The sequence below is a fragment of the Peromyscus californicus genome, unplaced genomic scaffold, assembly GCF_007827085.1.
Source record: "Peromyscus californicus insignis strain IS unplaced genomic scaffold, ASM782708v3 Scaffold_4__1_contigs__length_199733344, whole genome shotgun sequence".
Lineage (NCBI taxonomy): Eukaryota > Metazoa > Chordata > Mammalia > Rodentia > Cricetidae > Peromyscus > Peromyscus californicus.
In genome coordinates this window covers 102,196,202-102,221,788 of record NW_026294562.1, presented here as the reverse complement: position 1 = coordinate 102,221,788, position 25,587 = coordinate 102,196,202, and the positions used below count along the sequence as shown (strand labels likewise).

General features: G+C 44.9%; 2 protein-coding genes across 2 annotated transcripts in view; one reads left to right on the top strand and one right to left on the bottom strand.

Moving 5' to 3' along the window:
• Nucleotides 1–68: 68 nt before the first annotated feature.
• LOC128125208 (cytochrome c oxidase assembly factor 4 homolog, mitochondrial) lies at nt 69–2,720 on the top strand. The gene is made up of 2 exons (XM_052762365.1): nt 69–180; nt 1,953–2,720. Exon 2 carries the CDS (start codon nt 1,963–1,965, stop codon nt 2,224–2,226), a length of 264 nt encoding a protein of 87 aa, XP_052618325.1. The 5' UTR covers nt 69–180; nt 1,953–1,962; the 3' UTR covers nt 2,227–2,720.
• A 10,862-nt stretch (nt 2,721–13,582) lies between these two features.
• Mrpl48 (mitochondrial ribosomal protein L48) overlaps nt 13,583–25,587 on the bottom strand; it is a 65,659-nt gene continuing 53,654 nt past the window's right edge. The window contains exons 6-9 of the mRNA XM_052760192.1: nt 24,869–25,038; nt 16,780–16,882; nt 15,435–15,524; nt 13,583–13,846 (exon numbers count right to left, since the gene is read on the bottom strand). Of these exons, the coding sequence (XP_052616152.1) occupies nt 13,772–13,846; nt 15,435–15,524; nt 16,780–16,882; nt 24,869–25,038 (438 nt within the window). The 3' untranslated portion in view covers nt 13,583–13,771. The remainder of the gene's footprint in view (nt 13,847–15,434; nt 15,525–16,779; nt 16,883–24,868; nt 25,039–25,587) is intronic.

Sequence of the window (25,587 nt, the reverse complement as noted above, 5' to 3'; positions counted from 1 at the left end):
GGGGCTGAGGGAGGGCTCTACATGGAGCCCACCAATAAGAAAGCGCAGAGGGTTCCATACTTCCGTGTGTGCGCTCCCACGCTGGTCCGCTTCCTGCAGAGAGAAGCCCGAGACTCCTCAGTGCCTGCGGAGCTAGGCATCTGAGGCGGAACGTGCTGGCACGCTCTTCGGCATCCGCGGGTGAGCACTGCGCACGCATCATTGCGCCAGAGGCACTGTGGGTATCGCCGCAGTGGACCCGGCACTGGGAGAGGTGCTTCAAGGGACCTGGATGCCTTTGTTTCTCTGCCTCCACCTCATCGTCATGCCTTTCCAGAAGTGCAGGGCAAGCTGTCAGCCATCTAGCCTGCCCTTATCTCAGAACATGGGTGGAAGTCGTTTCATTCAAGGAATACCGAGGGCAGTAACGTTTACTGAGTCTACCTAGTGAATCCTAAAGCGTGTGTGTGTGTGAGACTTGCTGGTGATTCCTCCCAGTGAGGCAGGTTTCCAGCCAGTGTGTTTCAAAACCATTTCCCCTTTTATTGTGCCTCTATACAAGTGAGGTTTATATAGAGATGGAGTGCTTCATTCCACTGTGCCTTACTCCTTGAACTCATAATAGTCTTAAACTCCTAACATGGACTGCAAAGCTTTGCTGGTCAATCATTTAATCATTTCCGCCAGTTTTCATTTCCTGCTCAACTGTTTTCTCCAGTCACTGAAGTGTTTTATGGTTTTGTGGTGCTGGGGATCAAATTCAGTGGACTCTCCCATGTTGTACATTTGCTCTACCACCAAACTACGCCTTCAGCCCAGTCACCGAACTTTTGATTTCCGTGTGTCCAATGCTGTCTTTCTACCTCTAGCCAGAAATAGTTTTCTCATGTCTGGCTAACTTCTATTCATCTTTGAATTTCAGCCTGGAAGTCATTTCCTCTAGAAGAGTGGTTCTCCAACCTTCCTAATGCTGCGACCCTTTAATACAGTTCCTCATGGTGTGGTGACCCCCAACCATAAAATCATTTCATTGTCACTTCATAACTGTAAATTTGCTATTATGAATCGCAATGTAAACATCTGATATGTGACCCCTGTGAGAGGGTCGTTTGACCCTCAGGAGGGTCGCGACCCACCAGTTGAGAAACACTGGTCTAGAAAGTCTTTGAGGCTTATTCCTGCCCATTGTGTTCCCAGCTGAATGTATATACTGTTGTGAATTGCTTGTTTACTTGCCTAAATTGTAAACTCCGTGAGGGCAGGAGCTGTCTCTTGTACACTCTCAACATAGTAGCTGGCACACATCTCTTAGTAACCGCCGGTTAATGAACGAGACAGAGAAGAGGCATCTAAGTCCTTTCAGCTCCTTTACAGCCATGGTGACAAAGTGTGTGCAGAGGTGACGTCATCTCTGTTGAAGCCTTTTCTCCTTGCGGCCTGCTGAAGTAGATGCTCTTGGGTGAAAACACCTCACATTAGGGTATCGTTGACTAAGCAGCTCATGCCCCAGCCTCATCCTTTGCCCCAGCCTCCATGTGCTTGTGCTACAGCGACACTGAACTCTCAGTTCCTCCCATGTGTCAGCCCTGCATGTGCTTGGATTCCCTTCCACGTGTTTGATGTTCTTCTTCTAGAGGAAAGAAGAAAGGCTGGTTCTTTTGAGGTAGATCAGAAATGGCTTCTTCAAAAAGATAGCATTTCCTTTCCTTTGCATCGTACTAGCAGACTCCATTGAGCTTAGATACTTTTATCTCAGCTCTGTTCAAACCATTCTGCAGGCCCTCTCTCTGCCAGGCTTCGTGCTGGAGGGCCCTCTGGTAAATCAGGGTCAGTATTTGACCTTCAGGAGCTTAGTCTCTAAGGGAGGCAGGCATAGAAGCAGGCCTCACTGTGCAGTCTGGACTGGACTGTTTATGAGCAGGAAGATGTGTATAACCCTGCCTGTACTTTAACCTCGTCTGTGTTGACTCTAGGTTCCTCAGGATGTCAGCTTCAGTCCCACAGGGCCATAACCGGACCCGGCCGATGAAGAAAGATGATGAGGAAGAAGACCCGCTGGACCAGCTGATCACCCGCTCTGGCTGTGCTGCCTCCCACTTTGCAGTGCAGGAGTGCATGGCCCAGCACCAGGACTGGCGTCAGTGCCAGCCACAAGTGCAGGCGTTCAGGGATTGCATGAGTGCACAGCAGGCGAGGCGGCGGGAGGAACTGCAGAGGAGGAAAGAGCAAGCCAGCGCCCATCACTGAGACCCTAAACCACCCCCCACAGGCCGCCCCTGAAGAAATGAGCACCCACAGAGACCCTGGGAAGAGGCAACCCTAAGTAGTAGAAGTGTGCAACAGGAGGTATAAAATCTGGGGACAGTCTTTGGACTGGGGTGAAAGCCAGACACCAGGCATTTGCACATGACGGTCTCCACGAGCTGTTTTACGCTATGGTCAGATCATACATATCTTCGTCTTTCCTGTTCCACCAATGTTTGTATTTAAAACAAGTGGGATATAGGCCACTTCCCCTGCCCCACCTCGAGTCAGTGTGCCAAGTACTTTCTAAGTAAATTCACAACCTAAAGGTAAATTGGTTGCCCAATCAGGCCTTCTTTTTTCAGTCACAAATTTAACAACAGAAAGTATTTATAAGGCAGTGTGTTAGTAATGTGCAATTCAAAGAATAATGTGACCTTCCTGTTGCTTAGGGACTAGTGTGAGAGGCAGAAATAAAGCCACACTCAAACAGCGAACTCAGTTTCCAACAGTGACATAAGAACCTTTATCTTTCCTCACTTCTGGGTGTTTTATTCAGTTTAATGGGGGCCAGGAGCTAATAGAGAAACATTTTTTTTTTTTAAGACAGAATCTGTGTAGTCCAGACTGACCTTGAACTTGCTGTATAGCCAAGGATCACCTTAAACTCATGATCCTCCTGCCTCCACCCCACATAGTGAGATTACAGGCATGTGCTACCACACCGACCAGGGAAACATTTTTAGCTGATACCTGTCATATTCCAGGCTCTGTTGGACTAACAGATTCAGAGTCTGCCCCTAGCCTAACCAACACACAAAGCTTGCCTGACATTTTGGAAGTATGTTTAACATTAAAATACAGACTTTGACCTTTGGAAGAATGGAACCACTATCAACATGGAGCTTATGTTCCTACTTGACAACAGATTGACAGAGCTGATAATGCCTTCTTTGGGGTACTGGGTCCTGTTTACAGCATCAACAGTTGCTTCTCATTTTTAGTCAGTGAAACCACCAAATCTATTTCTGCATGTCCCTGGAAGTCATCTGGGAATGGGAAGGGGGTTGGAAGGTGACCCTGCTACAGAAGCTGGGGTGCTTTTTAATCATTATTAACAAACATTTCTCAGGCATCTATATGTTAGCAGTCCAAGTCTGAAGTATGGTAGACCCTAAAACCTACTTTGAGCCTTGTGTGCAGAAATTTTAGGGAAGGGGGTGAGGGGACAAAGTTTTAGCTGATCTTGCTGGCAAGTAAAGTGACCAGTATTGATGGAAACAGGAACAGATATATTCTTTAAGTGAGGAGATCACTAAGTTTTTGGAGGACAATTTGGTGGGCTCTATATACAATTTAAATACACCAAGTTATGTAGTGACACATGCCTATAATCATAGCACTCAGGAAGACTGAAACAGGAGGATTGCAGCTAGTCTGAGCTACATTAAGTTCCAGGACAGCCAGAGCTACAGTGTGAGAACCTATCTCAGGAATAAAATTAAATATAAAAAACCTAAAATGTACAAATCCATTTCATAAGAGAGCCTCTACTGAATACATGTCATCATCAGATGCATGTGCTTGTGTGTCCTGCAGCACTATCTGGGTAAATTCCCATCAGTAAGGAACACAGTTGCTCTGTATTCAAATCTGTGATGGGAATGTGTCTACATGATTTACAGTGGGGCTGTGTCCCCATAAACTCCCATCATAAGTGGAAATGCATTTAGGTAGATGGTGTACCATGAGGGAAGGGGAAGATACCCTGAGTGAGGGAGTAGGAGGAAGAGGGATAAAACTGAAGTGTAGTAGAGGCATATGTGGAAATATTTTGATGAAACCCATTCCTCTACAATTACAGTGATTGAGCAGTAGCATATTTATTTATTTATTTATTTTAATGCAGTTAAAAAAAAATCTAAGCATGAAACAAGAGACTTCTAGGTTAGAGGCCAGCCTGGGTAACATAGCAAGATCCTGTCTTAGAATTATAAACAATAACTAAAGGCTGGGCTGTGGCTCAGTGAAAGGGCACGGCCTCAGTGTGCTGCCCAGCATCACAAAATAAAACAGCACATGAGCTTGGGAGTGTTGGCTCACACTGTAATCCCAGCAAGGGAGGCTGAGACAGTAGGATAGCGTTCCTGGGCTCAAGAGCAGGCTGGGCTACAGACTGTAGACTATCTCAAAAAGCAAGCAAACGAAATGTTTACCACCCCAGCCTGCCGATCAGCATAGCTTAGCAGCATAGCACAATGTAGTCAGTTGTTCCCCTTCTTTATCCTAGTGGCTGAGGGGAGCCAGGATCCCAGCCACCCACAGCATCGCGGAGACTGTATGGCTTATCTACAGCCTGGAAAAAGATCAACGTTCACAGCTGAAGTATGCTAGGTGTAGCTCAGGGGCTGAGCGGTCGGTCACCTAGCAGGCACAAAGGTTCAGTCACTAGCACTGCAAAAATGAGTAAGTAAATAAATAAAAAAAGAGCTGGACATGGTGGCACACCCCTTCACTCCCAAGCACCAGGGAGACAGAGACATGTGACATACTATGAGGACACCCTGGTCGACATAGTGAGTTCCAGGCCAGCAAGGCCTACATGGTGAGACCCTGTCTAAAAAAATAAAATTTGAAAATAAGATTTCTATTTTTATTCATTAAAGTAGAAATATCATTAAATTCTACCATCACATGTAGAAATTATTAGCTGATGTAAAAATAATAGGCCATGGACACAGCCACATGATAGCAGCAGAGAGGACTTCCTTAGTAAGTGGCATGGCTTCCCTGCTGCCTAAGCAGAGTGAGCCAACTTCAGGGACTCCAGCTCAAACCATGATGTGTCAGCTTACATTACTATAACTAAGTACCTCAGAGAATCAACTTAGAAACAGGAAAGGTGTGCTAGGTACTTTGCCTCACAGTTTTGGAGATTTCAGTTCACGGCCAGTTGGCTCCATTGCTTTTGGGCCTGTGGCAAGGCGGCACTTTATTACAGGAGCATGTGGTGGTGGCAGCCAGTTCACCTCATGGCTGGGAGCAAAGAGCAAAGGGTCCAGAATCCTACAGTCCCTTTCAAGGGGTTGTATCCCTCCTTGACCCAAAGACATCTCCCAAGACCCTACCTCTTGAAGCTTCTGCCATATTCCAATAGCGTCGGTCTGGGGATGAGCCTGTAACACACGGGCCTTGAGATACTATCTAGCCAGCACTGAGTGAGGCATGAACTGTATTTGGGCCAACAGGACTCTTACTACACACACCTGTTTCTTTAACTAAACGGGGGACATTTCCTACTTCCTAGTCCTGCTAAGAAAATTGAATGTAGCTGAGGAAAGGTAGAGTTTAAGCTAAAGGTCTTGTCTCACGTCTAGGGGGCCCTGGGTTCAATACCCAGCACTGAAAAAAGGGGGAAAGAAAGAAAACGGAGTGGTCGTGAACAGGTAACAGAATTACCGCCATTCATTGAGTGCTGATAACTAATGTGTTCTAAGTCCCTAGCTCAGGCAGTTCAGGTCCAGTCTGTGCTCTCAACCCTGTGGCAAACTGTCTTCGAACCCTAGCGATGACAGTCACAGCTGTGTGGTTCTGAGCAAATTAAGGTACATTTTAGAACCTGTTTTCTCTTTGGTGAAAATGTACAGCCGGGCAGTGGTGGCGCACGCCTTTAATCCCAGCACTCGGGAGGCAGAGGCAGGTGGATCTTTGTGAGTTCGAGGCCAGCCTCGTCTACAGAGCAAGATCCAGGAAAGGCGCAAAGCTACACAGAGAAACCCTTTCTTGAAAAACAAAAAAACAAAAAAACAAAAAAACAAAAAAAAAAAAAAAAAGAAAGAAAGAGAGAAAGAAAGAAAATGTACATATAGTTGCTAAGGAGATGGCCCAGTGAGCAAAGTGCTTGCCACTTAGGCATGGGGACCTGAGTTCAGATCCCCAGCTGTGAAAAAGCTGGGAGCAGAGGGACATCTGTAACCTCAGCTCTGGGGGACAGAGACAGGAGGATCCCTGGAGCTCACTGGCTAGCCAGTCTAGCTGAATCAGTGAGCTGTAGGTTCAAGAGAGACCCTGTCTCAAAATACACGGTGGAGAGCAACTGAGGAAGACACCCGACTTCATCCTCTCAGCTCCACATGCCAGTGCACACACATGTGCTAACACACATAAAACAATACGTACACACCCTCACAAGCCTTAAAACTAATCAGAGTAGGCTCTCCTCTTCAGACTGTTGAGTGGATTAACACCACTGAGGAGCTTGGAGACAGTCTGACCTCACCACTGTGTTCAACATTGCCCTGACTTCTGTTTTCTCAGCTAACCCTCACAGCACTCTATCACAGAGAAAACAAAGGTCAGATTGAGGAAGAACACACCTAGTTTTCTCTAAAGCATGAGCTGTTCTCTGCTCTGTGTTCTTGTGTAGATACTCAGTGTCCAATACAGTGCTTAACACAGCAAATAACCGCATTGACTTTTAAAATATTGCTTCTGTCAGATCTTTACAAAAGGAAATTAGCCACGAGAGCCACTCATAGTTATCTGGATTGGCTTTTGGTTCTGTTTTCCACAGCTGAGTTGGATTTAAAGGTGGTCCACACCACCCTAAGATCTACGCCTCCTTAAGGAAGCTTTGTGTCATCCCTGCAGGTGTGATGCCAGGCATTAATAGAGACTGTAACAGGAACGCAGAAGCTGCTCTAGCTAAAAAGCATTGATTCCTCACTTGGACCTCAAGGTCACTAATAGCAGGATGGGAAAGCCTGGCATCTCTGCCTCCATTTTGTATCTGTCCCCTTTGGGTTCTACTCCTGAGTGACTGCGTCAGCACGTGAGCCATTCACACATCTACCTAACCCACCTCATCCCCCTTTAAGGCTGAAGGCACAGGGATATTCACTGTCTTAAACCTGTCACTAAACCGAGTCCCCCTTGCATTCTAGGAACAGCATAGCCTGACAGGACAGGACATTCCCCTCACCCAGTTGAGAGTAATTTCCACAATGGTGAGGTCACAGCCAGGAGTGTTGTGAGATATTTGATTATATTGTGTAAAAATATGTCACTGTGGGCTGGAGAGGTGGCTCAGAGGTTAAGAGCACTGGTTGCTCTTCCAGAGGTTCTGAGTTCAATTCCCAGCAACTACATGGTGGCTCACAACCATCTATAATGAGATCTGGTGCCCTCTTCTGGTGTGCAGACAGAACACTGTATACATAATAAATAAATACATATTTTTTAAAATGTCATTGTGATGGGTTTAATAAAAAGCTGAATGGCCAATAGCTAGGCAGGACTTCCGGGCACAAAGGATGCTGGGAAGAAGAAGGGTGGAGACACAGAGAGACACATGGGCCTTACAAAGTAAAGGTAACCACGCCACATAAAAGAATACAGATTAAAAGAAACGGGTTAATTTAAGTTATAAGATCTAGTTTGAGACAAGTCTAAGCTATTGGCCAACCTTTCATAATAAGTCTCTGTGTGGTGATTCGGGAGCTGGCTGGTGGGACACAGAAAGTCCGACTACACAGGAGCAGAAGTAATCATCTCCTACCAGACACCTTGGGATTCACATCCAGATCCCAGCACTTAGAAGGTGGAGTCAAAGAATTGCCAGGAGTTTGAGGTCATCTTGAGTTACATACTGGGAGTAGTAAGCCAGCCTGGGGTATAGAATGAGTTCTGTCTGAACAAACACAAATAAATGAAAAGATCGTATAAGAATCAGCATGTCCATCCAAACAAGGACTTTTTGTTTTGTTTCTCGAGACAATTTCTCTATGTAGCTTTGGCTGTCCCAGAACTCACTCTGTAGACCAGGCTGGGCTTAAACTCAGAGAGATCCACCTGTCTCTGCCTTCTGAGTGCTGGGATTAAATGCATGTGCCTTTATAAATTTATAATTAAGATTTATTTTATATGCATGGATGTTTTGCCTGCATATATATGTGTGTGTACTTGGTGCCTACCAAGGCCAGAAGAGAGCATCAGATCCCTGGAACTGGAGTTACTGATGCTTGTGAGCCACGGTGTGGGTGCTGGGAACTGAACTGAGTCCTCTGCAAGAACAAGTGCTTTTAACTGCTGAGCCACCTCTCCAGCCCCAAAGACTTTTCCAGACCACGTTACAGAACTAGAGCGGAGGCAACGATCAAAGCAATTACACTGTGAACGAACGGTCTAATTACACGGACCTCTTGCCCCAATTCTTTTATTTAAACCCAAAGCCCAACTCAGTTCCCAGAGTCAAACAGGTTCTTCTTCCCAGTGTACTAAATCTCCCTTGCCTTTCCACAGCCATCAGTCTCTCTAATTGTCTTACTGGATGGGCTGCCAAGGCTAGCCTGCCTGGGTTGCCAGAGTTAGGGGACTTTTCCCTAAAGTTCTAGTTACAAGACTTCTTAGCTGGGTGCCCTCTTGACTAGGCCTAGGGACGACTCGTGTTAGCTCCTCCCTGCAAGGTCCTTGTCTGGCCATTTGGCCTTGCGCTTGGCACAAAAATGTACTGTAGTGTGTTTTACTTTATAAGCAAGGTCCTCCCCCTCCTACCCGCCCTCGGGTGAAGTGATCAGACAGTATCCTTCGGCTGCCGACTTCAGAAACCTGAGGAGACCTGGAGTGAGTCCAGACTGAAATCACCTATGCAGAGAAAGCAGGGGCTCCCTTCTCTGCTCCAGCCAGGCCTTAAAGCTTCAGGGAAGTGGAGGGACTTCTCCTGCTTAGCAGCTATTATTCTAAGAGAATGAGTTGTTCCAGGGAAGTGTAGAGTTAAGTAAATCATTTCATGCTTTGCAGGTCAGAGTGATGTAGTCATGTGGAGGGGAAAACACCACAAAGAAATCAAAGCACAGATGAAATCAACACAAGACACGTTGGCCACTTCTGCCTACGGTTTCCAGCAGGTCTAATTCAGACATGGCCAATGCATACTCAGACACCGTTCCTTCCTTGAATCCACTAGCCCTGGCAATGGGCGACCAGGGGTCTCAGCACTGCTGCTGTTCCCAAATGGCCAAAATACACACATTCACTCCTTTTCTCTGTGACTAAAATATACCGTTTCAGAATCTACAACTGGCTAGTTCCCAGGCATCCTAGGAAGAAAAGCAAGGCATCCTCAACCAGAGGAAAAGGACTAAGCCCTTAACTAGGGAAACTGCCCTTCTGACTCAGGCATGCTGTCCTTGGAAGTTACTGAGCTACATAAAAGTCTTTTCTAAAAGTCCTAGTAATGTGCGTGGGGCCGGGCACTGTGAGCTGGAGCAGGCACTGGTCAGAGGGAAGGGAGTCTAGCATTCACTGAGCTCTTGCCTGCCGCCCACTCCCCTAGAAGGGATGATCCCATCTTGCAGGTCAGAAAACATAAAGTCAGTGAGGTTACAATAGCTTACCAGGATCAACACCTCACAAGGGGCCTCGAAGGAGTGCAGAAGCTGGGTACAACACAGGACATCTGCTTTTCCCTTATAAAGGTCTGTGAGTTCAAGGCCAGCCTGGTCTACTAATCCAGTTCCAGGACAGCCAGGGCGGTTACACAGGGAAACCCTGTCTTGAAATGTAAACAAACAACAAAAGGTTGTTTCAAGGAGGAAGAGACAGGCATTTTCAACCTGCAGCTAGATGTGCTTTCGATCTGGTTTCATTATATGAGATCCTAAGGAAGTCATTTCTCCTTAGCCCCCCTCTGCAGAGTCCAGTGATGCTTGTGACTCTTTCAGAGCCCTGAGGATCTAGTGGTCAGACGCTCTCCTGTCACTCTGACCAGGACAGAACAAATGTTAACAGCCATTTCCACTTCCCAGAGCAGAGTAACAAAGGCCTTTTGACTCCGGGGGAGGACAAATCATGAACTAGGTCAGGGACACAAGTGCTCCCAAGTGACAGAGTCCAGTTGCCTCCTGTTAAGAGATAAGCCCGACTCACCCCTCAGTGCTGACTCACCCCTCAGTGCTGATGGGAACCAAGGAATGATGGGAAACAGGCCTGCTGCCTTCTGCCAGGAGCTGTCCTGTGACCTTGGGCAAAGCGTGCTTTCTAGGCCCTTAGCCTGACATTGCTGAGTCACACGGGCTGCTGGCTGGCTCCTAAGGATTTTGGTGACAATATTTTTGTCAATTAATGAAATCCTGACAGAGTCCAGGATTTCCACATACTGGTTAATAGGAAGTCTGGGCACCCAGAAGACTGTTTGCCAGGTTTGGAAATGGAGTGCATGTGACACTGCCTACACGCTATGGGAGCAGAGCGCGCGCGCGCGCGCGCGCGCGCGCGCGCGTGTGTGTGTGTGTGTGTGTGTGTGTGTGTGTGTGTGTGTGTGTGTGTGTATACACGCATATGTGTACATGTGCATGCATTTATTTACCTGTGAATCTTCACATTGTTATATACCCCTGACCTCATACTCCTTGTTAGATATTGTTACTATATTTCCCAATAGATAGAACTCAGCAACAAGCAATTTACAACCAGAACATCAATCTTCACTGGGAAATTCTGCCTATACTCACAGCGGAGTTTGCTTGGGTATCCTGCCTGGCTGAGCACAGTATCTAAATTCAGAGCTTTTTTTCTCCAATATCCTTTTTTTTTAACCTTCAAATTACATTGATTTGTGTGTGCATACATGTGCATATTCATATGTGTGGCCAAGTGTGTGTCATGGCACACATGTGGAAGTCACAGGACAATTTGTGGGAGTTCTCTCCTCTACTGTGAGATCAAACTCGGGTTGTCAGAAGTGGCGGCAAGCCCCGCCCCCACACCCCTAGTAGAACATTTTAATTAAGGGTTCCTGCAATCTTGACAGCCTACCCTTCGTGATATTTTTTGGTTTTTGGTTTTGTTCTGTTTTGAGCTAAGAGTCTTGACATGTAGCCCTGGCTGGCCTGGAACTGGCAAAACTCTTCTGCTTCTGCCTCCTGTGAGCTGGGATCCCAGGCACACGCATACCCTGAGAACCTAGTAAGGGGGTGAGAGCTACAGTGTACCTAGCACAAGATCTGGCTCAGTAAGTTATTCTAGGGTCCAGAGAGTTGGCTCAGCAGTTAAGAACACGATGTTCTGTAGAGGACCCAGGTTCGATTCCCAGAACCTACACGGGGACTCACAACCCTCTGTAACTCCAATCCCACGGAACCTGAAATCCTCTTTTGACCACAAAGGGTACCAGCACACAGTCACACAGTAAGATAATAAAATAAAACTATTTAAAAAAAAAAAAAAGATAAGCCAGGTGGTGGCGGCACATGCCTTTAATCCCAGCACTCAGGAGGCAGAGACAGGCGGATCTCTGTGAGTTCGAGGCCAGCCTGGTCTACAAAGTGAGTTCCAGGACAGCCAAGGCTACACAGAGAAACCCTGTCTCAAAAAACCAAAAACAAAGACAGCCTTCTTCAGGAAGACATTGATACTCAGAGAAGCAGGCACGCTGGAGTCACCTAGACTAGAAGTTCCCAGACAAGCAACAGCATCATCGTCTGGGAAACAGTAAGATGCAAAGTCAAAACCTTTGCTCCTCACCTACAGGACGGAAAAACTCTATGGCAGTTGAGTGAATAGTGTTCAAAAACCCTGACGCAGAGACCCTGATGAGCACAGTTTGAGAAACAATGATTTAGCCGAAGATTTGACAACGTTTCCAATGGACAAGACAGCCGGTGTCTGTGTAACGGCTCGGCTCCCCCACTGCAGCACCAGTGCAGCGGGAGGCAGCAGTGAGTGGACAGATGATCATGGCTCTCTCCCAACTACCTTTACTGACTAAACGGAAGCTGGACCCCACAAGAAGTGGTGGTTACACAGTTCTGTGAATATGCTACATGGCTGATTTAGATCGCATTATTACACTTACTTGTTTTGGGTAGACAACTTTCAGGAATTGGTTCTTTTTACCTTTTGAGTCCCAGGAGCCAAACTAAGGTCACCAGGCTTGGCAGCAAGCATCCCTACCCACTGAGCATCTTTCTAGGCCTACAATCACTAGTTCTGTGGTATGTAAATGTTACCACAATAAGTTCTTTTTTTTTTTTTTTAAAGATTTATTTATTTATTATGTATACAGTGTTCTGCCTACATGCATGCTTGCAGGCCAGAAGAGGGTGCCAAATCTCATTTCAAATGGTTGTGAGCCACCATGTGGTTGCTGGGAATTGAACTCAGGACCTCTGGAAGAACAGCCAGTGCTCTTAACCTCTGAGCCATCTCTCCAGCCCCACAATAAGTTCTTATAGAACAAAAATAGGGCCAAGTATAGTGGCACTCAGGAGGCAGAGGCAGGTGGATCTCTGTGAGTTCAAGGCCAGCCTGGTCTACAGAGTGAGTTCCAGGACAGCCAGAGCTACACAGTGAGACTCTGTCTTGAAAAAACAAACAAAAATCCCCAAATAGGCAAAGACAGGATTTGATTAACAGATCACAGTTTATTGGCCCCTGATCAAGGTCATTTTTTTTTAACTTGCAATATTCCTGCTTCAATCTCCTGAACACTGGGATGATACACACCACTACACTTAGCAAATATCTTGTATGCATGTACATATGTATGTATGTGGATACAGTCTCATGTGACCCAAGTTGGCCTTGAACTCACTATGTACCTGTGAATGACCCTGAACTCCTAATCCTCCTGCCTTTACCTCCTAAATGCTGGGAGTACAGGTGTGTATTATCACAACTGGTTGAATCTTCTTCTTTATAAAGAACCCAGCCCCAGGAACTTCACTATAGCAACAGAAAACAGACGAATACAGAGTTCACTAAAGTTGTAATCGCTAATTCATTATAAAACTCCATGCCATGTTCTTTCAAAAGATGAGTTCCTACAGGGCACGGTGGCACACACCTTTAATCCCAGCATTTAGGGGTGGGAGTTGAGGGTAAGGAGGCAGTGGATCTCTGTGAGTTTGAGGCTACCCTAATCTCTATAGCAAGCTCCAAAACAACCAGGACTGCATAGAGACCTTGACTCAGACAAACAAATAAACAATTAGTTTACACCAGATTGCTTTAAAGGATGGATTCACTCTAATTGAAAAAGTGGTGGTGGCGCGCGCCTTTAATCCCAGCACTCAGGAGGCAGAGGCAGAGGCAGGTGGATCTCTGTGAGTTCGAGGCCAGCCTGGTCTACAAAAAAAAAGAAAAAGTATGGTGGAATAAGAACATGTTTAGACAAGGAGAAACAGAATTCCTTAAAGACAGTTTACAGGATAACTGACACATACACACACACACATATACATACACACACACATACATACACACACACATACATACACACACATACACACAAACACATATACATACACACACACACACACACACACACACACACACACACACACACACACACACACACACAGTGGTTACAGCAGATTTTTATTAGGTGGAGAATACCCTAGGCTTTGTTAAGGTAAGTGGGAACTGGCAAGCACAGCATGTCACAGACACAGGAGGCATTCCCAGTATACGCATTCATTCTCCTGCTTATTCTGATCAAGCAGGAAGAACTTCTCTGAGACCGATGATGGCATGAAAGGGCTCACAGTGTTTAGTTCAACTTGGCCAACAATTCTTCCAGTTCTGGCCGAGCTTTGAACCTTCCTTTGAAGTCTTCTTCGGTGTGCTGGAACAAGGAAAGAAAAAAAATGGCAATCACTACAGAACTTTTATTACCCATACACATCCAAAAAGGGCCCTTGGGCAGCTCTGCACAGGGTCATTCACAGCCAGCCCTTTCTCAATGAGTATGTAGCATGACCCAGACTTGAATTGAGTACCAGCAATCATGGCTGAATCACACTTCCTCTTAGTGTGCTGAAACAAGACAGATATGTAAACAGGGTGCTCTAAGTATCACAACAGAAGTTTTCTAGTTATTTTTGGTTTTTATTTGGTTTTACATCATGTTGGGAACCAGGGCCTTCCACATACAAGGTAACACTACCACTGAGCCATATGGTCTAGAAACTTTGTTTGTTTTATTATATTTTGTGTGTGCGTGCGTGCGTGCATGCGTGCGTGCGTGCGTGCGTGCGTGTGTGCGTGTGTGTGTGTGTGTGTGTGTGTGTGTGTGTGTGTGTGTGTGGAGTGTGTGTGCACGGTTACCCATGTGGAAGTCAGAGGGCAACATTTGAGAGTCAGTTCTCTCCCTCCACCATGTGGTCCTGGGAACTGACCTCAGGCTGTCAGGTTTGGGGACAAGTACCTTTATATGCTGGGCCATCTCACCAGCCTTGTTGCTTTTTTGAGACAGAATCTTGGTATGGAGACCAGGCTGACCCTGAATCTGCTACATAGACCAGGCTAGCCTCAAACCTCAATCTTCCTGCTTCTGCCTGCTGAGTTCTGGGATTACATGCACAAGGACTGTAGTATTTTTAGAACAACCAGCACGTTCTCACCCCATACACAGATCTCTGTGAAACTGAAATAACCACCAGACAGGTATGCACAGAACAAGGCGAGCTGGATGAAGCAATGACACCAGGCTAACATGACCTAATGGAAACTGTGTCATGAGAAGGATTGTCATGGTAACTAGACTTAACACCCAGTATTTGGGCTAATGTTGCTAATTTCTGCATGCTTCTCATTCTTTACCAGATACATTCAATGGAGCTATAACCGTGCCTTGGCAGTCTAGAAAATGTCTAAGGTAATGCTCTGATGCAGTGGTTCTCAACCTGTGGATCATGACCCCTTTGGGGGTCAAATGACCCTTTCACAGGGGTTGCCTAAGACTATCAGAAAACACAGATATTTACATTATGATTCATAACAGTAGCAAAATTATAGTTATAAAGTAGCAACAAAAATAATTATATGGTTGGGAGTCACCAAAACATGAGGAACTGTATTAAAGAGTCACAGTGTTAGGAAGGTTGAGAACCATTGCATTATACTGTTTATAATCTAAAAACATGTTTCTGGTTTTCAGCTACCTGAAAGGAGAGAATCTGGAGGTAATGGGCTCAGTCCCTAATGTCAGGATGCTGTGATGGAGGCCAGTTCCTGTGGTACACACAGCATCATCCCTGACACCTCAGAGGCTTTAGAGTATGGTCACAGGGCCACCAGGCTGCACAGCTCTCCTGACAGCAGCTGAGATACACATTCCTCTGTTGTTTCAAAAGCCAAGCAGCACTGACTTCTTGACCCTCACTGTGAGTACACGCAGGCCACCAGGGGCCTCTTTCCACACTGGCACCTACCTCCCTCACTGACAACCGGACTCCTTCTGGAAGATTGCTCTGGAGTATTTCCAAGAAAATCTCTGCAAACGTAGCACTCAGACCGCTGATCTGCAAAGGAAGAAAGATGCCTAAGGAGGGCGCTGAAGGCCAGGTGACAGGCAAGCAGGACTCCCTGTAGCTCCAGTGGGGAGAGGCTGACACTCAGCCCAGTCCCCGCAGGACTTCCTGCTATTTGTTGAGATGTTTGCTTGCCAATGTTCCTGTAGGTAGGGAATGTCACAAGCAGACCAATACTGATTTTCTGATGCAATTTGGGTTTACCATACTGGCCAGGTGTGTGTGTGCTGGTGTCAGACCTGTCTTGAGAATCCAGAGGTGAGTCAGATGTGTGGTGGAAAGGCACAAAGAGTACTATGAGGACCACAAGAGACATAACAACTTAACTCAGTCAAGGGAAAGTCAAAGAAAGCTTCAGGAGTGGATAATGTCTGGGTGAAGTCTTGGAGGAAAATGGGATTAAATCAGGAGACTTAGACAGTAGCATGGTCAGTTTTCAGGGCTGAAGGCGCAGCATTCAGTAAACTGTGAACTGTATAGCAGCATTAGAAAATCCGGATAAGCTCCTGTGGCTGGAGTGAAAGGGACAGCCATCAAGGAGCAGCAGGAGGAACCCACAATGCACTAGTGCTACAGACGTCCTACTTCAGCCTGCGGGCCTCAGCAGCAAGTGACAGCCACCTAGCGTGCATCAGAAGCAAATTACTAGTTAAAGACTTAAACATTTCCAAGTCATTTTAAAATGAGATGTTTAGACATGGGTAGTGCTCCCTCAACAGTCTTACTACCCTGCTGATAAGGTTCTTTGGTGGATTAAAAGGGGAATACAATGGAAATAATGTAAATAAAATTTCATACAATGGAATATTACTTGGCCACAAAAATTAATGAAGTGCCATCTTAAACAAGTCAGAAGACAAAGAAGGATTAAAGATTAGGCTCAAAGAATTTTGAGAAGTTGTCCTGAACAATTAATTTTCCATACAATGAGGTCAGCGAATACACTGTGGAACATCCACAAAAGGCCACTGGACAACCAGGTCTACTATATTTGAGCTCAGGCAACAGATCGGGTGTGTGTGTATGTGTGTGTGTGTACACCTAGGGGTATTGGTATACAATGAAGCTTGGGGAACAAAGGCTATTTCATAACAGGAGAGGTAGAGGAGTCAAGAACCCAGCTCTGGAGTACACCATCGTTTAAGGGCAGGAAGGACAAGAGGAAAAAAATGTGTGACAAATGGAAAGAAAGAGGGGGGTGGGAACCAGAGAAGCAAAAGCACTTGGGGACCCCCAGAGTGCCTACCTGAACCACTCGCTCATGGGTGGTAAGGACTGAGTCTAGGACCATTTTGTTGCCTTGGGCTGGTAGCCGCATCACCTCCATGGTTTTGGTGGGCATCGCGTAACTGCAGAAGAAGAGTTAACTGTTGAGTGTCCACTCAGGCCAGCAGCACCCCGTCTACCAGGGTCATCTGTGAGTACAACCACTGCTCCATGTCATATCTCCTGCAGCCAGTGTCAAGGAAAGCAGACACCTTTACCTTTTCCAGACATCTCTGAACTCTGAGGGAATACAGCCTTTCTGTGCCCCCTTGACACTGACTGGCACAAGACCCTGAGTATAACCCTGGTGATAATACGTATTTGCTGCTACCGAACAAGAGCCTGTTCTAAGGGAATCCAGCCCAGCACTTAGGTATACTTTGGAGGTGAGCCCTGATCACTGTGCTTGCTCCGGAGAAATAAGGTGTTATATCCAAGAGTTCTGGAACAGCTCTTTCAACGTCAGCACTAGTAACATTCCAGACCAGGCAATTCTCATTGTGGGTGCTGGTCTATGCATTCCCACCTCTACCCACTGAAAGCCATGAGGACTCCTCCAGTGAGACAGAATGATTTCAGTCACCTAGGCTGGGACTACTCTGTTAGCTTCAGCAGGCCAAGCTCTACAGGGAAAAGAGCAGTGTGCTTGGAGTCTGCCATTTATCAACAATATGAGCTTGGGTAAGCCACTCTCCCCTCTGAGCTTCACGAGTAAATGAGATTACAATCTGAGCCTCTGTGAGCACATTCTGAGGATCCGATATGGGGGTGAGACTGAACTAATGGCTACGCAGAAGTAAGGTATTAATGTTGCATTTATTTCACCGAAAAGCTCATCAAACTAAAGAGAAACGAAATACTAATAACGACAGGCAGTGATACCACACCCCTTTAATCCCAGCACTGGGGAGGCAGAGAGTGGATCTCTGATTTCAAGACCAGCCTGTTTTACAGAACAACCAGGGCTACACAGAGAAACCCCATCTCGAAAAACCAAAAAAAAAAAAAAAAAAAAAAAGACTCCGGCGCTTACCGCTTACCTAGAGTTGCTCAAAGAGACCAGAAGAAGCTGGGGAGTAGCTCAGTCAGTAGAGTGCCTGCTCTGCAAGCATGAGGACCTGGGTTCGGATCCCCAGCACCATTTCAAACTCAGGTATAGCAGTGAGTGCCTGGGCTCCCAGAGTTTGAAAGGTGGGGACAGAGGGATCCCTGGGGCTTGCTTACCAGCCAATCTAGTTGCATCACTGAGCTCGAGGTTCAGTGAGAGACCCTGCCTCAAAAAATAAAGTGGAGACCAATTGAAGAAGACAGCTGCCCCCCTCCCTCCACACATTTGTAATACCAGCACTTGGGAGGTGGAGGCAGGGTGATTAGATGTTCAAGGCCATTTTGGCTATACAGTGAGTCCCCATCTGAATGAATAATGAGAAAACTAAGAATAAATAAGGATAACTGAGAAAACTGGTCATTTCAAAGTAGATGATGTCTTTAAGTAGTTAAAGTCCAGGTAATTTTTCTTCACTTATCTGTATTCTCTTTACTTTCCAGTTCTCCACACAGAATAAAGAGTTGGTCAGACACAGAAAGGGAGCAGTGAAAACCCAGAGTCAACCCAGTTGCCAGTGCTCTCTTTGGACTCCCTTCCCCAGCACAGCAAATACCAGGGAACGCTGGGGAAGAGAGCCTGTGGAGCATGCCTTAGACATCACATTCAGTCCTCAGTACTGCCCAAACAAACAGTCAGAAACACACAAAGCTAGACTTCAACTTTTTTTTTTTTTGAAAATGGATCTTTTTCTTTAAGGTAAAGAAAGAGTGGCCTCACAGCCAGTGATGCTGAGTGGTACTTTCACACTCCATGAAACACAGGCTGGTCAGCTCCAGGCCTGAAGCCGCTCCTTGATGAATATTTCTGTCCCCCAGGCAGCTGCTTAGCAAAGGAAGCCGGCAAACCAGGAGGAGCGGCAGCTGCACAATTCAGACCGCAGGCGTTTGGAACAGAAGCTGGCAGGCTGCTCTTCTAGCCCAATTCCAACTCAAGGTCACAGCTATTATCCCCACACCTCCATCCCCACCCCAGAGACCAAAATGAAATGAGAATCACCAGAAAACAGAGTCATCTCTGAAAAGCTGGGCGATGTGAATGCCCAGTGATACAACAGTTGGAAAACCTCACCCAATGCAGAGCAATGAATCGGTAAAACAAACAGCTCTTCATGCTGAGCTATTGCAGCAAAGAGCCAAGAAAGAAGCCAAAACCAGGATGCCATTCATCCATCCTGCTGTTCTAAGAAGCTTGTCCATGAGGGCTGGCACACAACCCAAATCAAGCAGCATTTACCTAGAACGTACTGCAGACTAGGCCAGCTCTTAGGACTGGACCACTAATGAAGACAGAAGCAGCATTGCCTTATAGAACTCAACATAATACAGAACATAATCTGAAAGACATTGTGAAATAAATACAAGAATAAGGAATGTGTGTTATGAAAGGGAACATATATACCCTTTATTTCTCCTGAATATATAGCACAAGGATTTAATAAGCTTTCTTAAAGAAGTAATAATCAAGATGACACCCAAGAAAAACCTGGGGCTGGCTGAGGATGTAGCTCAGTTGGTAGAGAGCTTTGAAGCCCCAGGCTCAATCCCCAGCACAGAATCGACTAAAACAAAGCGGCACACACCGTTAACCCCAGCACCTGGAGAGGGAGGCAGAAGGATCAGCTTCAACTACATAATCAAGGCCAACCTGGGCTACATGAAACCCTACCTCAAAATAAAGGAAGAAAAGGCAAAGAGGGAGGGAGGGATGAAAAGAGAAAGGAAAGTGGGTGAGGGGAGGCAGAAGAACAGTCAAGCTCTGCAGAGTCTAAGCAAAGGTCTTGAAGTAGAAATCCAACCTTGAAGCAGAGAGGAGGGAAGGACAGGATGGGTTAAAATAGGGGAAGGGTGCCAGGCCATGAGCACCTAGGAAGTCACAGAAGATATTAGCTAATCCTAAGAGAGTGGGAAGTAATGAGGTGAGAAGGAATGAGAAGTGTCGTAAGCAGGGAAGGACACAATCACATTTCCATTATAGAAAAATTATACCAAACACTACATGAAGTGCCTATTAGAAGAACTGAGAACCAGACAGGGAAAAATGGGTTCAAATCTAGGATGATGGACAAGCTTCAATTTCATTATTATTTGTGTGTGTGTGTGTGTGTGTGTGTGTGTGTGTGTGCACGCACACGCATGCATAGGCACTGTGTGTGGGTGCAGTTGCCCGTATGGGCGGTTGTGGAAGCCAGAGGCTGATGTCAGGTGCCTTCTTTTATCACTCTCCAACATATTTTTTGAGACAGGTTCTCTCATCAGTTCATCAATCTCCACTTCCCCGTGCTGAGATTACAGGCGTGTGCTGTCACACATGGTGTGCTGGGGTTCTCAGGCTTGCACAGTAAGCATTACCTGCTGAGCCATCTTCCCAGGCTGAAGCAAAGCATTATGTTGACATTGCACACTTTTTCATGTACCCTATTCCATGCTATGAATCTTTCTCTTAGTGTGTGTGCATGTACATGTATAGGTAAGCTGTGCATGCATCCTGAAAGTACTTTAGGACTTTTTCACCTAGCTGGAGTTAGAATTATTGCAAAGACTAACCATTATGTGCACTAATCAGAATGTCTAGGACAGAGTCTACCACATATGGGAAAAGTGGTCCAGCAATAGTGTTTTATTAATTAAAAGCCCTTTCCCTAATTTTTAGGAATTATGTCCTACACAACTGGATTGTATAGTCACATTCAAGAACCTGTCAATCTTCAATGACGGAATGTTTCCCATGTGACAGGCCTTGCTAGCTGCTAAAGAAACAAAGACCACAGTCCCCATCGACAAGGAGCACACAGTCAGGGAAAGGGAACTGATGAATGCATAGCACACCAGGTCACACGGCAGATGTGTGTGCTGAGTGCTAAAGAACATCCAATCCTCAGAGGCCTAAGAAAAACCTAGATCCCGCGTTCAGTGTTCAGGCTTAAAAGAATGACAGCAATGTTCCTGCCGTCGAGAGCTAAAGTCACAGCTTCTCATCAAGTCTCTAATGCATTTTAACAGCTGCACTCTACATTGTGAAGGTGTAAAAGTTCAAATCTGGCTTAAAAACTTAGACCTAACATAATTGAAAATATGGAAATCAGACAAAACTGATTTAGAGTCCTGAGAACTTCCTGGTTCTGTGACTTTAGTCTTTCAGATCCTTGGTTTCCTGGTCTGTAAAATGGGAATATATTAATATCAAAAAAGAAATGGTCATTTTTGTGTACCCACATGGTATGTATCTACTTACAACCTTGTCATAACAACAAATTACCTAAGCTGTTATTAACTCTTTTAAAAAATCATCTCAGGGCTGGAGAGATGGCTCAGTGGTTAAGAGCACTAGCTGCTCTTCCAGAAGTCTTGAGTTCAATTTCCAGAAACATGGTGGCTCACAACCATCTATAGTGGGATCTGATGCCCTCTTCTGGCATAAAGATATACATGCAGATAGAGCACTCCTATACATAAAATAAGCAAATTTCTTTAAAAAAAAAATCATCTCACTTAAAAAGTTAATTTAAGAAGAAATGTGAGATGTAGAACAATGTGGAAGTCAAACATTGTTGGTGAGAGATTAAGGGTATAGCCTTTTTAGAAAAGCTTGCAGAATCTCCTATAAACCAAACATATATTACACTTATGGTATGACCATAAACCACATTCTTACTTAGAAATGAAAATTTGTGCTCTCACACAAACCCATTCCTATTTATAGTGGCTCTACACATAACTGTCAAAAACTGAAAGTGCAATAGCCCTTCAATTAGTAAATGGACAAACTGCAGCACATTCTTCTAATGAAATGCCACTGAGCAGCAAAAAGGAGCAAGGTGTCTGATGCAGGCAAATATGGGTAAATCGTGACGATATTACTCCATCTTTAAATGGGAAAATGCTATATTTTTTCATTTATATGACATCCTGAAAAGGTCAAAACTACAGGGAAAGGAAATAGATTAAAAGTCAGCGTGCACTGGGGTGGGAAAGGAGTTGACTACTACAGAAGCAGAGAACTCAGAATGACAGAATGTTCTATATCTTGATTATAATGGAACCGATTCTACTGTATACATTAGTCAAAGCTCACAGAACATGTTCACTGAAAGTAAATGATTCCCCAGAAAGTCAGACTTTATGTCATGATTGTTAAGGAAAACCCGTATCAGCTGACATAAGTAGAAGGCAAGTTAAAAATAAACACAATGAAAACAAAACCCATGTCACAAATCCTAGCAAGGTATCTTGCCAAAGACTCCAAGCCCGAGGTCCCCTCTTTGTTGCAAAGATCAGTGTTCAGGACACACCAGCGCCACTCTGAGAATGGCTCCTTGGCATAATTAAGTTGAATAAGAACTTAAAAGGGAAGCCATTTCTAATCAAGTGACTTAATGTTATTTAAGGCAAAGCACAGGACATGTATGTGGACAGAAACACTGAGATAAGATATGAAAAGAACCTGCCCTGGAACAGGCAGTTAGTAAATATCACTTCCTTCTCCGAAAGTTTTCCAGAGAATACATCAAAAGGAGAGCAAGAAAAAAATGCCTGTATCAATGGAGAAAATTATTATGATTTCAATTTCCCCCAAACTAACCTACGGGCTCCACACATAATCAAAAAATTAATCAAATATCAACAAATTAATAAAACTTTTAAAAGAAAAAACCAAAAGACCATTACAGAAAAATAATTTTAAAAAGAACAAAGCACCGGGCAGTGGTGGCGCACGCCTTTAATCCCAGCATTTGGGAGGCAGAGGTAGGCGGATCTCTGTGAGTTCAAGGCCAGCCTGGTCTACAAAGCAAGTTCCAGGAAAGGCGCAAAGCTACACAGAGAAACCCTGTCTCGAAAAACCAAAAAAAAAAAAAAAAAACCCAATAATAATACATAAATAAATCAATAAAAAGAACAAAGCATAATCAAGCTCTAGTAATCAAAACAGTGGAGCATTAGTGTAAGCACAGATATACAGACCAATGTAACATAAATCACTTCAGGAAACAGACACACACACTCACAGTACACTAGCTTCCAACAAAGACAATGAGATATTCAGTGGAGAAAAAAATTTTTTTTTTCCTCACCAAATGGTACTGGAACAACTGAAGAGCCATACTAGAAAAGAAAGGCACTGGGTGGGTGTGGCACACGCCTTGAATCCCAGCACTCGGCAGGTGGATCTCTGTTGAGTTCCAGGCCAGCCTGGTCTACAAAGTGAGTTCCAGGACAGCCAGGGCTACACAGAGAAACCCTGTTGTGAAAAAATAAAAACAAAACAAGACAAAAAACCCCCACAAAGGAAAGGAGAGAGAAAGAGGAAAAGAAACCAGCTCCCTCTTAAGAGGAAGGGACAAGCACAAATTACACACCATATACAGAAACAGTACAAAATGGACCACTTAATGTAAAACTTTAAAATGAGACTGCTAGTAAAATAGCTTTGTGACTTTGGATTAGACAGTAAGTTATTATACATGACACCAAAATCATAAACCATGAAATAAAAAATTGATAGTTCAAACTTAAAAAACACTACACTACCCTTCTAAAGAAACACTTAAGAAAACAGGTTGGATGTGGTGGCTCATGCCTATAATCTCAGGACTTAGGAGGCAGAGGCAGGAAGATTGCTACAAGTTTGAGAAGCTAACCTGGTCTACATAGTGAGTTCCAGACCAGCTAAGGTTACCATAGTGAGACTCCATCTCAAAACCAAAACTGAACAGAGTCATCTATTTACAGATGAATAGATAAGCAAAATATGGTATATAATCGAGTATTCAGTCTTAAGGAAATTCTGACATATTCTACAACATGGATGAATTCTGAAGACATTATGCTCAGCAAAATAAACCAGTCACAACACACACACACACACACACACACACACACACACACACACACACACACACACACACACATACACACACACACACACACACACACAGAGATACTGTATAGTTCTACTTCTACGGGGTAATCAAAAACAGATGATAAGCAGATTGGTGCGGGGGAGGGGAGGGCGGGGGGGGGGGACGGTTCTGGGCTAAGCAGAGGAGGGAAAGCAGAATTACTGCTTACTAAGTGCAGAACTTCAGTTTACAAGCTGAAAAGTCACAAACACGGGCGGTGGGAACAACTACACATTACAGATGTGTATAACATCACTGGCATACACATTTAAAGAAAATTAACATGGGGCTGGTGAGACAGCTCAGCAGGTAAAGGTGATTGCCACCGAGCCTGATGAACTGAGCCCCTCGGACCCACATGGCGGATGGGGAGAACTGACTCCTGCAATCTGTGCTCTGACCGTCATACTCTTGTACTCTGGCACATTCATCTCCAGACCTACATAGTCACAATAAACACATGAATGCAATAAAAAATTTTAGAAGTAGTGAAATGACTAGTTTTACATATATTTTGCCATAATTTTTAAAAACAACTTGCAAAAGCGTGTGTGAACTTAAATACATTATGGTAAGTGAAAAGGTCAGATATAAACAGCTATCCATGTGTGACTCCATTTCTATATTCTGAAGACATTAAAACAACAGGAACAAGGGGCAGTGAGATGAAGACCCAGCTGAGAAGGCACCTGCCACCAAATCTGATGACCAGAGTTCCATCCCAGGGACCCATGTAAGGGAGCAAAAGAACTGACTTCTGAAAACTGACCTTTGACCTCCACGCACAGATTGTGCCATATGCACGCTGAGGCCTGTGTGAGCGGCACATACACAATACATAAGTAAATACTTTAAAAACTGGGCTAGTTAGCTGATTAGTGGGAGGGAGGAGACTGGCTGGACGGGAACTTCTGAGGTCAATGAGCTGTTCCATACTGTGGCTGTGGCAGGCATGTAACGAAGGAGTGGCTTTTATTACATGTACATTATTTTTCCAAAACCTAACTTGACAGAAAAGTGGAGCACGATACCCAGACACATCCCAAACAAAGGAGTCCTTCCTACCTTTCCTCAACTTTGATGGAGAGTCTGTTGCAGAGGCGGTGGACATACTGGGCATAGCTTTCTGCCAGAGTCATGTCATAAGCAGTCAGGTGGATGTTTAAAACACCATATTCATAATCTGTCCCCAGATTAATGGCTCTCACTTCCACTTTGGCTTTCTTCTTTTTAGGCTGAATGGAAAACAAAGAGAAAGGAAATAGTCCAAGGACTGGATCAGAAATTTAATCTGCCGAGCATGGTAGTAAGCAGCCCTTAGGAGGCAGGGACAGGTGGATTTCTGTAAGTTCAAGTCTAGCCTGGTCTCCATAGGAAGTTCCAGGCCATCTAGAGCTACATAGTGAATCTTTATAACAAAAAAAAAAAAAAAAAAAGAGAGAGAGAGAGAAGAAATGTAATCATAATGTGTTCTTTTGTTTTGTTTTGTTTTTCAAAATACAGTTTCTCTGTGTAGTTTTGGAGCCTGTTCTGGAACTTGCTCTGTAGACCAGGCTAGCCTCAAACTCACAGAGATCCACCTGCCTCTGCCCCCCAAATGCTGGGACTAAAGGTGTGAGAGCTACCACTGCCCAGTGTGTTTATATTTTTTAAGAGCAACCTTTCAAGTCAAATTGTTTACTATTTTTCCCTCAGGTTACCCTTTTGAGATGTTAAAGTTCTCATAGGAAGGAACAGGCAGTTTTCCTTACCAGTGGCCAGTACAAGAACAAAGCAAGCACTAT

Excerpts from the sequence above, each read along its gene's own strand:
- LOC128125208 (XM_052762365.1), top strand. The coding sequence starts at position 1,963 with ATGTCAGCTTCAGTCCCACAGGGCCATAACCGGACCCGGCCGATGAAG.